General features: G+C 38.4%; 1 protein-coding gene across 1 annotated transcript in view; it reads left to right on the top strand.

The window, feature by feature from the left end:
* Nucleotides 1-11,532: 11,532 nt before the first annotated feature.
* cpne9 (copine family member IX) overlaps nucleotides 11,533-15,447 on the top strand; it is a 98,576-nt gene continuing 94,661 nt past the window's right edge. The window contains exons 1-2 of the mRNA XM_084365686.1: nucleotides 11,533-11,899; nucleotides 13,880-13,920. Coding sequence (XP_084221812.1) covers nucleotides 11,820-11,899; nucleotides 13,880-13,920 — 121 coding nt within the window. The 5' untranslated portion in view covers nucleotides 11,533-11,819. The remainder of the gene's footprint in view (nucleotides 11,900-13,879; nucleotides 13,921-15,447) is intronic.

Genomic DNA, 15,447 nt, shown 5'->3' with positions numbered 1-15,447 from the left:
ACTATAATGGGAAAATGCCATAGTTGCCTCCCAATAGTGAGCCATTTAAGAGGATAAAGGAAAAGTTCACCCAAAAAACAAACAAAAAAACAACAACAACCAAAGGAAAAAACATAAAATTGCGCCATACAGCTAGTTCCGGGGTGATCCAAGTGTCTGGGAGCCACAGGATCCCAAATTGATTTACTACTGTATATATAAATATGTTAAATACACAGTAGATATAACAGTACATCTTTATAATAAGGTATACAAATGTGAGTAGTCACTCAGGAGCGAGTAAAGAATGAATCAGGAACAAGTTGATAGTTAATTAGTCATTAATGAGTAATTCCTGAGGAACTGTGATTTCTGGACTTTATCCAGTAGTAGATATTCATGAGTTACGAGAGAACAGACAATACTACAAATACTACATGAATCATTAGCTAATGATTAGTTCATGCTCTGTGCTGAGTGGCACAAACTAGCCACAAGTGACTCATTGTAATTACTGAATCATTAGCTTTTTATGTACCTTTATATTAAGTGATACACAATACTGAGTAGTTACTGATTACTATCTCATTACTTCATGCTTAGCAACTGAGTATTTCCTGGGAGTTCACATTAGTTCTTTAATAACAGACCAGAGACAGCAGGATTGTCAAATATATTTTTTTCTCCATACATTTTTTTTCCTGCTTAATGTGCTCATGAATACATGTTAATGGAAGCTGGAAAATCAACTTGCACTGTAAAAGAAGAAAAGGAATTTAGTTGAATCAACTAATACTTATTAAATCTGAATCAGAAGTACTGCATTGATCCCTGAGGGGAAATGAGTACGTTAAAGTAGCTTCTCTTAGAATAGTTATATCACACTATATAGAGATTTGAATAGGGAAGAAAAAATAAAATATACAAGTGATAAAATATAAATTGCATTAAACTACTGTACATGCAGCAACTGTTTATGCATTTACATACATTATACAATTAGAATTGCTACTAGAAATAGAGATGTAATAATGTGCCTAGTATCACATAATAACTACAGTATTGATAATATTGCAGTATGTAGTAGTTAACAGTATAATTAAATGCTACATAAATAACAGTAAAATCTTGCACATGACATTGCACAGAATTCAAGAAAACTGGTGAATTAAAATATTGGACAGTAAACAGTATAAACAGTATAATAAAGTGTTACAACTCAATGTAGATATACAATTTAATTTATTTCAAGTTAATTAAACTTCAGGTTAACATTGATTCAGTCTTCAATCTACCACCTCACACTTGTGAAATTAGGAAAAAAACTGACTCTTCAATCTTAGAAACTAAGACTACTCAGACTACTTACTCAGAAGAAGACTTTGAACTTACTATCCAACCTAAACTGAGTTCACTTAAATATTTATGGCAGCACTTAAGCTTACATTTTTAAGTTTAAACAGCTCAAAGTTATTTACACCATGGTGTACATTGATCGAGAAAAAGAAATTCTCAAAATCCTCAACAGAAAGCTGTGACTTGTATTAGCCTCCTGAATGAGTCTATCATCAGCAGCTGTAGGTGATGTCATACAGTCATTAAATTAACTTTCTTCCATCAGACATTGGTCAGAAGAGTTTAAATTGCCATGACCGGAGATGACTGCTAGGGAGCAGCTGGGTCCCTATCGACCCTCCGCCTCCAACCCTGTTGCCTTCAGGTTCTCATTTAGTACAGTAAAGACAGAACATTATAGGTTACATGACAGCCTCCTCAGCAGCTTGATGCTTACACTCATAATGTATTACTTATGGTGCTGTGCTCTCGCCGTATTTTGCCCTCCCTGAGATGTGTATGCCTTTTTCTATTGTCTCTCTGTTGTGTGCCCTATATGTACAGAGGTGCTCAGTTTCAATGTCATAGGAAGAAAAAAAACAGAAAAGATGTCGACACAGGGATACAGCATCTAGCAAATGTGTGTATCTGTGTGTTGCAAATAACCTGTTTCATTTTAAGTCTAAAGGTTAAATGACATTAAAGTTTAAAGAGTCGAGCCCTATAGGATGATTTGGGGACAATAGTTGTGCATTCAGAATCTGGATCAAACACATGGGTTGAGGAGTTGAATCATAACAGTGTTAAACAAGTTACTGCAGATACTTTAATATAAAAACATTGTGTTGTTTCTCTATCCACACTGAACCATCAAACTAAAATACTGTTTTGCCTGAATGTGAGGCCAGAGTAATTCTAGAAACTGTTCACTGCTCTGGTTAATATGCTCTGATACGTTCATGCTAGTCTTGTTGATAAATTGTTAGTGCGTGAATGTAACTAAGTACATTTACTGAAGTACTACACTTTACAAATGTGGGGTTCTTCTATTTAAGTCTTCCTCTCTTGATGACACTTTCTTCTTTAACTCCACCACGGTTCAGCGTGACATATACAGCTTGTTACTCCACTACATTTGTCACTTACCTGTTAAGATTTCTGTATACAAACATGTAAAGAGCTCATAAACCACCCACCAGTTCATATGTGCAGCTGAAACCAATAATAGACTCACATTGTAACAAATGCAACTGTACAATTATGACGGAGACAGTTTTCTGTTGAATTGTCAGAAGTTCACAAATATGTTAAAATATTGACAGCATTTACCTGGGCTGTTTGGCACGAACTGAGGACACTGCAACGATTAATCAATAAGCTGTTGACTATTAAAATTAACCGCCAACTATTTAGATAATCAGTTAATCAGCTTGAGTCATTTTTTAATAGAAAAAGTCCACATTTTCTGATACCAGCTTCTTCAATGTGAATTAACTCTGGTTTCTGTACTCCTCTATGACAGTTGTCATGTCGATGTCATCTTGGGCTTTGGAAAACACTGACCATTAACTCACAGTTTTACAACAACTAATCGATTAATCAAGTAATGAAAAGATGAAGCATCAATGAAAATAATCCTCAGTTGTAACCCTTATGCTTTGATTGTCAGTGGTATTTCATACAAAAACATATATACATACATACATACTGTATGTACATACAGTCTGGTATTAGTAGTTATATTAAGGTAAGGGGTCTGCGTCGTTCTTCTACAACTGTAAATTATAAATTGTAAATCTACAAGTTCATTTTATTCTTTGACTTGAGGTCAGAAAGATGTTGCAGCCTGTGGCTAAAAAGACCAGAACATAGAGGAACTGATTGGAAAATCAAAGAGGTTTCCTTTGGGGACAAAACATTTTAAATGCCAAGATTTGAGATCAAACAAAGTTTTATGGTAAGCGTAGTTGAGTTGCAATGTCATGAACTGAACACTAGAAGGAAGCATTTAATCAAACCTGGTACAGTTACAGCACAGACTGCTCTTCGTGTCAATGGACTGTTTATTTTAAGCAATAATAGCTGTTCTGTTGTGGCAGGCTCATTCTGCTCTTTATTGTTATGTTGTTTCACAGCTCAGCCTTTGAAAATGAAAGAGAAAAACTCACTTTTAGAAATTCAGCTGTAAAGCATATTCTCCACTGATTATACAACAGTGTGGGTGTTTTGACTCCTGATTCTTGGTTTTAATTAAAAATCAGCCACATGTGGACAAAGCTGTGCGGCAAAATCATCAAAATTCACATCACACTCTGACTTTCGACCCTGGAAACAATAAGTTCCTCTGTGAATGGACAGAGATGGATGTCTCACAGATTCAATATTTCTTTCTTCCTCTGTTTCATTTGGGTTTTTTTGAAGTTAGATTGTGGTGAGCTGTTGTTCCAGTTGTCTCATCTGGTCCAGCTGATCACAGACTGCGTGTTGGCAGTGCTTGTGCTGAGGTCGGGGCCATTCGGACAGAAGCCTCGCGAATCAAATATGCTGTCACATCATCAAAGGCAGCTCAAACTGTGATTTGTGCTGGAAATTGGACATGGTAAGATTTTGCAAGGCTAGATCTACTCAGAAACACACTAAGAAACAAAAGGAGAGACCAGTTCATTCAGTTCTGAGTTCTGAAAAATTATAAGAAGCAACCCATGGGGGTGTCTGCAAGGACACTGGATAAGCACTTCTCTTCAGTGATATTTTACATCTACCTGCATCATCAGTATCTGCTTGTGTGTACTTGTGGCTAGATATTTGAACCATGTCGCGTCTCATTTAGCACACTCAGTCAGGCTTATCATCTCCTAATCAGACAGAATTGTGACTGTTGCAGAAACGACACACGTGGCTGTTTGCTAATGTCCCATATTCATTTCTGTACAGCCCGCAACAAAGTAGTGACATCAATTTGAAATCGAATGCTTATCTTAAAGAAATAATGTTGTTGTTGAACAAACAGTACATCAAAAGTAAATAAATAGCATTAAGGTACAAAGGCAAAGATCTGTTGAGTCACAGTAAGTTCTTCTCTACTGCTGTTATGAGTCCATACAATTACTGTTGTGAAGACACATGCATAAACCATATAAACCCTGTATTCACACCACAAAACACAACTATAACAAGACACTGTACCAACAAAATAAAGGTAAAACAGTTACATAATGTTGCTTTAAAGGAATATGGTGGGGGCAGTGCTCTACGGGGGGCAATGTGGGTCGGTGCCTAAAATTAAAGAACTATTGGACAGATTGCCATCAAATTTTGTACAGATATTCATGATCCCTGCAGGATGAACCCTAATAACTTTGATGAACCCCTGACTTTGCATTTAGCACCATCATCGTCCAATACTTCAGGTCATAATACTCTGGTTTATGATACCTGATACCTGCAAAACTAATTCCATTCCCATCAGCCTGTGTGCTAATAAGCAAATATTAGCATGCTAATATGCTAAATTAAGATGGTCAACATGATAAACTGGTTTTACTGTAAAAAAAAAATAATCTCGTTACTGTAACTTAAATTATTGCTAATTTTTCTAAGGACTAATCTAACTCATTGGATGGGGAAAAAGGAAAACAACAATCGAAGACAAACTCTGGACAGACTCTTTCATTTAAGAACCACAAAATTATTACTCTGACTAGGTTTTTATCATTATCTCTCAATAAGAAGGTTTAGAGCACAGTGACCTCAGCAGATGTATTATTGAATGGGAAAGGAAGTAAGCAAAAGTAACTGAAGAAAGTGTAGGAATAGGCAAATGTCTGTTTGTTTCTGTTTGCATTACTGGAGGTTTTCACTATTTGTCTGACACCTGCTTTGCTCTGCACTGAAATGGAAACTAAGCAGGATTTCTCCTCCTTTAATAATTAGCTGCCACTCCACACAAACACACAAACAAGCACACACAAACACACACACTGTCCACTCCATCGTCCATTCGCTTTATTTATAGATCATCAGGAGACGGGGGAGTGGAAAATGGCTAAATAACTACACTTTCTCTTCTCTCCTCTCACTCTTTCCTTTTATTCCCCCCGTCTCACATTTTCTTCATCTGGCCGCCGTTTTCCATCCATCCTCCCCCCATTTCTGTCTCACTCCCCATTTCTCTCGCCGCTGTTTTCTTCAGCCCATGAAAAATTTCAATTTCTGCCTGATCAGCTGCAAAATTGAGTGGTTCTGCACACACGCAGAGAGACACACACACACATAAACACAGACACGTAGATGGGAAAAACAACTGTATGTCATTATTGGTGTTTGAAAAGGCCACGGTAGAACTGATGCAGTCACACTCACTGTCTATTACCTCTGTATAGATCCATAGATGAGTCTGGTTTTGTCACGGAAAGACTCAACCTGTATGTTGAGCAGAAGATCAAGCTGCCACAGTTTCCTTTTTGTCTTACACCCTTTTTATTGGCCCATTTTCATCACCTTTGAGTCTTATACTAAATGGTGACATTGCCCTTACGTGTACCATTGTTCCTCTTGTTCTTACAACACATCCACACATTCCTCCTTCCTTTTGTCTGATTGTCAAAGACCTCTGCGGCTTTCTTTTCTAAAAATACCATCCTTCAAAGCGCAGCTATTTCTGTCGAAGTTTCAAAATGTAATGCGGGTGATGAGGTCACAGCGGGAGGCTTGAAAGCGTGTGTCGTGAATGATGCTTTCAGGAGAGCTGATTAATGGAAAATTACAGAGTAGCCCTTCCAGATATAGACGCGCAGACATCTCATTAGAGGATGACAGCTTGTTTCTTCTGTTGGACTAATTGACCAGGGGTGTGCGAGCCCGACTGCTTGATTACCTGCTCCACTGAATATAAGCAGCATATGATGTAACCGTCCCTTTTTGCTATTATAAGGTGAGCAGTCATGGCATGATTGTTAGAAGTGTGGGTGGAGGGGGGGCATAAATTAGGGCGGGATGGTGCTACCTGTCCAGGGTGTCCTCAGGTGAAATATTCTCTGGTGTTTCTTTGTCTACATAGTGCAGTGAGTCAGATTGTTGTTCCCAGGTTAATCGTATACTTCCCTCCAGAAACATGATGTCCTTATGGTTCATTGCCATGGCAACGTTAAATTGCCAGGCAGCTAGGGGGTAAAAAAAATAGTACGTACGCCCAATGATCCCCCACCTCCACATGCTCTTTATTTATTACATATGTCACTTCCAAGGTCCTGTTAAGTACAGTGCACGCAGCAGATTATATGTCCAGAGACCAACCAGGAAACCTAAAATGGAATAATACTGCCTAGCCTAGGTTTTCTGTCTGTCAGTATGTGATCGTTTCATTTAAGGTAAAAGGTTAATGTATTTGTAACAACACCGGAGTTTAAGTCCCTTCATGCTACATAAGAGCACAAATAAAAAGAAAATAACTCTTTTATAGAGTATGTGGATGAAGTCAAATATCAAGTTGCAGAGTGTGGCACTCAAGCCCAGAGTGAGAAGTTTTCTAATCGTCTTCATGGGTTAGATTGGGTTGAATGCTGAGCTGAAGTCAACAAAGTGCACAATAGCTGTTAATCTCAAGGTGTGTGAGTGGAGGGCAGTGGATAAGGCATCCTCTGTGGTTCTGTCGGTTCTGAAAGCATACAGGTGAGGGTCCAGGCTGGTAGAGATGTTGGCTTTGATGTGCAGTAGAACCAGTTTCTCAAAGCATTTCATCAGGACGGGGGTGAGAGCCACAGGACGGTAGTTGTTAAGACTGGACACTTCATTATATATTGTCAGACAGGAATGACACATTGGGGAATTAGGGAAAATTGTGCTTGTGGCAAGTAGCCAATGGTTAGGGCCTTGTTCAGACCAAATCAGGCGCTGTAGCAATTAGCCATAGGGTTGGGTGAGTCACTCCACAGCCCGTTTGTGCAACATAGTGGTGGGGAACTTTTAACCCCCTGAACTGTCATTAAGCAACAGAGAAGCTTCTGGCATGCTGGTCCAACTGGTGATTGTTTGTCCACAATGACTGATTAAAAAAAACTCAAGAGCAAATGAGTGAACAGAAGCAAATAAAATAATTTGTCTGTTTCTCCCCTGGTACTAGCATTTAGCCATGCTACTAGTAGCTTCCGCTCACAAATGATCCGTCCTTCTCTGCCTCTGATCTGATTGTCTGCATCAACAGGTGAAAAAACAGATTTACTTTCGATGAATAACCAGGGTGCCAGGCCTTAACCAAAGTGCCTAAACATAAACACATATGGGAGTCAGGATGTAAACCCTGTTCTCTGTGTTAAGGCCTTGTGCTTATATGCCCTGCGACTTTTGTGTGATACTAGATTGTAGCACCTCCTTCACTCAAAAGAAACAAACTGAAGAAACACTAACAAAAAAGTACATTAGTTATTTGTTTGGGTTTGCAGGATTATACAATAGATTATATATTGATAAGAAATCAAATTTCCAAAACAAATTGATCTGAAGTAAGCCTCTGGCCTAATGACACTGTTTAGCGGTATAAAAAACCTGACTAGACCGTGAAATAGATACTTTGGCAAGAAAACATGAAAAATCCAAACTGAAGGTGCACTCAGTGGCTTTCTCTGTACCTTTCAAATGCATTCAATGGGAATCACCACCAGACAGACTTTTACTTTTAGATTTTATCATATATCTTTTTTCCCCTTATCATTTATATATTTTTTAATCTCGGCTCAAATGTCCAAAAATAATATAAACCTTGTGATTTATTCTCCAAAGGTTGGTGGAGCAGTAAGAAGCGCAGTTCCTCTGGCAGTCACAGGTGATAAAAGAAGGGAACCTCCAAATGTCAAGACATAAATGTGAATGATTCAGAGCAGACTGAACAGCTGCTTACAAGAAGAGGGCATTTTACATGGACATCCCTGTATTATTGATGTGGAATGTTTATTTTACCTCATTGAGATTGATTTTTTTCATTTTCTAAAACAGTGTAATATTCATGGTTTAATTCAGTATTGGTGCTAAAATTTTCCCTAAAAGTCATATAATGAGCAAAGAAACATGAAAAGGACCTTGTCTTCAATCTTACCTAAACCTCATAACAAACAAAGCCTTTTCTCTTCAGAGGGATCATTAAACCCACCAGCTTCTAAAAGTCATTGTAGACTACCTGAACAGAATATTTTCATTTGCTGAGCTGAAGTGTAGAATCCTGACAGACTATATGTGAAAGTAACATTTTAGAAATGTTAAAACAAGTTATGTTTATATTGCATGTGTGGATGTACATAGACACAACCTATAACAGCCAATATAAGTAATAATAATACCTTTATTTAAATACTGGCTTATAATCCATTCAATGCATCTATGGTAACATTTAATCAAGGTACCAGACATACAAGGTTGTGATGGTTTACTGATTTAAAACATTAATTAATATTACCAGATATATTATGAATCCTTGTTGCTCACCATCAGCAAATGATGAGGTCAGTGTGACTTATTCATTCGTTAACACATTAATCAGAATTCACAGCTACTTGATGTATTAATTGATATGCTATCAAATGAGCTGGATCCCAGTTTCATAGAAAAAGAGGCATGTTGATCAGTATCTCTGAAAACAGATCAGGTATTCTCACAGAAGTGACTCAATGATCTCCATGCCTTGTTTACGTGCTATAGGTGGGTGGTAAATTTCTTCATTTTATTATTATTTTAGTAAAGTTATCTCATGTATGAAGTAGCAATTAGGTCATGATGAACACTCACTGGGTCTTCTATAGAGTCGGTTTATTTGGTGTTCTGTTAAACTTCTGTTAAATCCTGTCTGTCCGTGTTCACCTGAGACCTGCTACGTTTTCGAAGGAAAATTCAGTCATCATCCACTCACCCTAACAGCAATGGCTACCAATCTTCACTGTAGTTGCTTAGCTAAAAGTCTTAGCGGGCACCCCACCGAAGTGAGTGCATGAGCTGGACCACACGTCGAGGGTGTAAATAGCATTTTTTCCAAATCAATTTGGGATCTCTGGGCTTCCGAAGACCTGGATTACACCAGACGAGCTGCATGGAGTTTTAGTTTTTGGTTGTTTTATTTTAGGTTTACAAAAAGTCCCCATCTACTTTAGTTGTTTAGGAGCATTGCATTGTTTGGGCAATGTTTTGTGGACTACCAAACTTCACTTGACTTTCCATCAGCATGGAGGGTGTATACATAATGATTTTTGGATGAACTTTTCCTTTAACATTAATGCGTTAACTAATGAAAACCTCACAGTGACTCGATCATTTAGTAATAGTGAGTAAATCTAGGATTCACACAGTATATCCTACATTAATTAAAGTATTGAATCGGTGAGTCTGTCTATATATTTTGTGTAACTGCATCTGCCGACACATTTTCATTTCAATAACTTTCAAAATACAGTAAAATCACCTCAAATTAACAGTGACACAGACAAATAAATCAGCTTCTTGTCGCACAGCATCTGAAAAATTAAATACCTTGCAGTGCTGCCGAGCCTGTGTTATTTCATGTGTGTTTGTTTCTTTTTACGTTGCACATTATGCTGCGAAAGCACCTGTCCTTCAGAGTTAAAGCTGAACTTGAACTTGTACAGGTGCCACACTGCAGAAAATCCATCATTACGTTTTAACACGGGAGGAGACATTTCACCTCAGGAGACAGCAGAGACGGGAGGAGGAGAAAAACATCTCTGAGTATCCATGTTTTATTTATGTCTCTCATAGTGACATGTATCATTACTGTCGCCCAGGAGTCAGTACAGGTCAAGAAACCACATACACACACATCATTAAGTCATATTTTATGCATTTATACTGATGTTTTTACTGTCATTATATTTTGCCTTAACCTTTATGTACTCATATTATTCTCTGTATGTTAATGTTGTGCTCTCTCTAACTTTAATATTATTTATGAAGTGGCATCCAATAAGCCCACTGGGTTTTCTGCTTCTCCCTATATATATTATTTATTAGTAACATATAATTTGTTACCTATGCAATTTTTATGTTTCGTTGATGCACAAAATAAAACTAAACTAAACTAATTAAAAGTTTGCTAATTTTGTCAATTTAAAGCAGATCTATTGTGCTTTTTTGTTTAGTTTAGGTTCTGGTGCATGTAAAAGATCTTGAAAGTTAAAAAGGTCAAAGTCCTCACCTTCAGAAGCTCCTCTCTCCCACAGAAAACACTGCTCCTGAAATGCCTCGTCAGTAGTTCCACCTTTAATTCTGTGACTTTGTGACATCACACTACATCACATTTGCATAATTCATGCCTAGCAGCTACTTTGGTGCGTAAGAATGATTTAGCACAGCTGCTCTGTTGTTGTTAGAGGTGCTGGGTCAGGTGTGTGTGAGCTGACCAATCAGAGCAGACTGGGTGTTCGGGAGGGGGGTCCTTAAAGACACAGGAGCTAAAACAGAGTGTTTCAGACAGAGGGGGAATACAGAGCTGCAGCAGTGGACAGGATGAGAAAACTGATGTGTTTTTTGCATGTAAACATATTCTAGTAGTGACCCAAAATAAAATGATGAACCTGAAAATAAGCATAATACGTCACCTTTAAATTGAGCAAAAATATAACTCAACTAATGAAGGTTTGCTAATTGATTCATTCAAGCCTAGAAAAATATTAGATGGTGACACTTATAATAACCATCATTAATAAATGGTTCATTCATAGTTAATTAAACTTTACTTAACGGTTATTTTACTGCTGACAAACAATAACTTACATTACACACCATTTATTTAGAAATTGTAAAGGTTTATAAACATATAATGACATCTGAATAACGTTTAAAGATGAACTACACATTATTTATTAACTATTTACATGTACTATAAAGATCAGGTGCAAATTTCCAGTACAAAAAAAATTGCTTAACAAAATGATTGATAAAACATTTCATTGTCTATTAACAGTGAAATCACAATTTAAATAAATTAAATTAACTTTACATTTACCATTTATTAATGACGGTTATTATAAAGTGTCACCTACTGTATTAGATGAATACCGGCGTTAATAGCCTTGGTAACAGGTGAATAAATGACACACACACACACACACACGCACACACACACACTGGAGGAGTGAGGGAGGGGGAGGGAGACACCACCGTGCTGTTGCCGGTGCCTCCGGTTGGCTGCGCTCTCCTCCTCCTCCTCGGCGCCGGACGGACACATGGAGCGCACCGTGAGCGCATGAAGGATGAATGAACTTTAAATCTGCCTCACAACTTTCACTCCCTCTCTCCCTCCCTCTGTTTCTCGTTCTCTCCTCTCTCAGTGCTTTTCCTGTCTCTCCCTCCTCCGCTGCTCTCTGCTCCAGAAGCGCAAAGAGAGAAAAAAACGCACAAGAAGAAAAAGAAGAAGAGGAAGACAATGGATTTACTGCGATCACGAGCCTGTTGTGAATGATCCGATCTAGTTTCTCGGCGGATGCTCGTTGGAGTCGTGAGTCGAGATGATGGCATCAATAGGGGAATTCGACCCTCTCAACACCAGAGTCCCTGCAACTAAGATAGAAGTTACCGTGTCGTGCCGGTAAGGTCCAATAACTCTCATACAGATGCATATATGATGCAGTTTAAAGTCTGTGATGTCAGAATCTGTCTGATGTGAAATTCAAATTCACATGCAGCAGCATCAAAGTGACACAAGTTAATTAGATTTCTTCTTCTGAACCATCACTGGTACCTTCTGCTGAGGGTTATTCCCCAGCACGCCTCCACCTCTCCACCACCTCTGAGACCAAACCTGAATATTTCTGATGTTTAAGATTTTTAAGTGTGAGGCATTTAAGTTAATCAGCGGGCAAAAATGATCTTCAAAGAAAGGTTATCTATCTATCTATCTATCTATCTATCTATCTATCTATCTATGACCTTTTACTTTCTGATGCCCTTTATTGCTCTCATGTAAATCAGCAGCCTTCAGTGAAAAACCTTGATTTCCATAAATCCAGGCGATGATTACATTTCATATTCACAGACATGCATGGTTGATTGTTGATGGTGCAGCTGGATTGCTTTCTGTGACACTGAAATATCAAGTTATAGTAGAATTCAGTCCTAATCCTCAGGATCCATCTGTAATGTTGACTCTGTAACCCTGAAACAAAACGTCTTTCACATGTACCTGACCTGTTTGCTGTCAGCCTGCCCTAACTGAATGCTCGGCTGCTCTGTAACCGACTGGCTGACTAACTGACGGAGCAGTGCGACTCAGTCAGGGTTTTGCCGGCTGTCAGCCTGCCTGCCTGCCTGCCTGCCTGGTGGTGTGCTGACTGTCTCTCCGATCCACTCCTGAATAATGAATGGCTGTTGCTCCCTCCTGAGATCAGCCAGACTTGAAGTGGCCAGACACCTGAGTTAGACAGCCCCAAACCTGGGGGGGCTTGAGCCCAGATGGGGGAGATAGATAGGGAAGTTTTTTGTGTTTTAATTTCCCTCCATAGATTGAGAAAAAAAAAAAAAAAAGCATTTCAAACATCAGAACACAACAAAAGAAGTCTGACTTTTCGTGTGTTTACTGTATTCTCTGGCATATTCTCAGATCTATTTATTTATTTTTTCTCCTTTTTTTCTTCTAAGGAGGGGAGGAGGGTTGGGAGAAACATTTCAGCATAATCTCTGAATAGATAAATAGAGTTATTTCTGACAAAAACAAAAAAAGACGATTGTGAGCAGCACATTTTCTTCTGGGCTTGGCTTTGTACAAAACTCCAGTGTAAATTTAGGGTATTTTTCCATTCTTTTTACCTTAAATTATTGTGTTTTTGTATAGGCCCATGGTTGCGTAATGACAGTAACACAGCCAGCAGCTGGTCAGCTTGACTTAAAGGAAAAGTTCACCCAAAAATGAAAATTCACGCATTATATACTCACCCTCATGCCGATGGAAATTCAGGTGAAGTTTCGTAGTCCACAAAATATTTCTGGAGCTTCACGGCAAAACAGCAATGCAGCATTCTCCTAAACAACTGAAGTAGATAGAGACTTTTTTTGAAATGTACCAAGTACCAAATCGATTTGAAAAGATGCTATTTACACCCAAGGTCAAATCAGTACAGGATCCGGCTTAATCAAAGTCTCAAACTTGGATTGGTCTCTGGAATCCTGAGATCCCAGATTGATTTGAAAAGATGTTATTTACCCTTTTATGAATTACTGAAATCACTGTAGCTGCTAAGATCAAAGCATTAGCACACACCCCATCTAAAGTGGGTGCATGAGCTCGACTGCACGTTGAGGGCATAAAAAACATCTTTCAAATCAATTTGGGATCTCTGGCTTCCAGAGACTTGGATTACATCAGACAAACTGTGGAGCCATTTTATGTTGGGTTTTTTTTAAGCGTGTTTTTTACATTTTAAAACAAGTCCCCATCTACTTCAGTTGTTTAGGAGAATGCTGATGACAGAATTTTGTCCAGAAAATGTATCTCATACATAAGGCTGTGCTACTGTAAAACAATTTGGACCGTTTGGATCCATTTTGACCTGCACTGTTGCTGTTTCCACAGGAGTCTACTGGATGTGGACACATTCTCCAAGTCAGATCCTGGTATGTATGAACTCTTCACTGCCTGAAATGCTGCTGATGGCAGAACACTGACTTCTTTTGTCAGCCATCGCTTTAGAGAATAAACTATTTTATTGCCAATTTAGATGTTGAAGTCATTTAATATGAGCGTGTCAAAAACTGGGAGATGCATTTGCTTTATTTATGCATGCTCTTTCTACACCAGTGTTCTTCCTTACATGAGGAAAGGCAGTGAGACACAATGACTTTTACTTTCCCCAGGCTGTTGCACTGTTAAATAACCTAGAAGGTCAGAGCTGACAACTCTGCTGATAAAATACAAGAGTGAGGAGGGGCAGAAAAGTCAAGGTTGAACAAAGGTCAAGACTTGAGTTTGGCTGAGTGTCGGTGTGTGCAGGGGAACAATGACAGGGGTGAGGAATTAAGGGAATGTCAGAGCTGTAAGACAATGCGTGGGTTAAAAAGCCTGCCGCTGAGAGATTCTACAGTTGGATCCACAAAAACCTGTCGTCATTCACCCCTCGTGTACCAAAGTGTGGCTGCGCTTTCCCTGCTTTCTAGGGACGATATGTTGTTGATGCAGGACTGGAGCTGCTGATGTTAAGCAGGTGTCACGTGTCTGAGCCGTGCATCATCCTAACTGAGTTATACCAACCACATAATTCAATTTGCATTCTTCAACCTAAAACCCAGTAAACAAATCAAGACCAGAGTTATGTCTTCAGGGAAAGCCGCAACAAATATGCGTTTGGAAACTTAAAGTACGACGTCAACATTTTCAATAATAAGGAATAATACCTCTGCCTGTGCGTCATCCACAGTCATGGGATGTACAAATAAGGGGGTATCAAATCAGTTATTGCCACTTGCCAGCTAAATCTGTATGTGATCAAATTACTTGTTTATTTACTTAAATAACTCGTTTTTATCTGTTTTAATCATAACAAAATGTATTCTTCCATATTTAGTCACAAATAAGGAGGCAGCAATATGTACCAGCAAGACAAACCAACGTTCTTATCTAAAAGAAGCTGCAGTGATGTGTGCAAAAACCCAAATCAGAGACCAATTGCAGTGCAACATGGTGAACTGAATGTAACATGGATTTGCATGCATATATAAAATGGCACTTTAATCAATTGCTGGTAACAGTCAGAAAGACAAAACAAGAAAAACATCATTTTATTTTGTATAACAGAAACTTCATTTGATGCTGAGCTGTTTTGTAAGACACTTGATGTTTGAATGACAGATCTTACAGGTATTTGCAAGGTGAGACTCTCTCAATCACCTTCTCACGTAAAGTAACAATCTGATATACATCTGTACTCTTCGACCTTGAAAATCATTTCAGTTTTGTCAGCATTTAGTCTCAGTTTACAAAGACTGAGAGCTTATAGGTGGATTAACATGAAAAGTTGTTTTTGTGCCTTCAACTGCACAAATCACAGTTAATGAGTGGGAAATGTTCTACCTCAAGGATTCTTCCCAGTTTGCTCACAGTGCAGAATCAGCTTTTAGCTCCAAAGCCTAGATTTAAGATGATGT

Source organism: Pagrus pagrus (genome assembly GCF_965226575.1).
Source record: "Pagrus pagrus genome assembly, chromosome: 11".
NCBI lineage: Eukaryota > Metazoa > Chordata > Actinopteri > Spariformes > Sparidae > Pagrus > Pagrus pagrus.
Note: the sequence above shows the minus strand (reverse complement) of the source record. Positions and strands in the feature narration are given on the sequence as shown.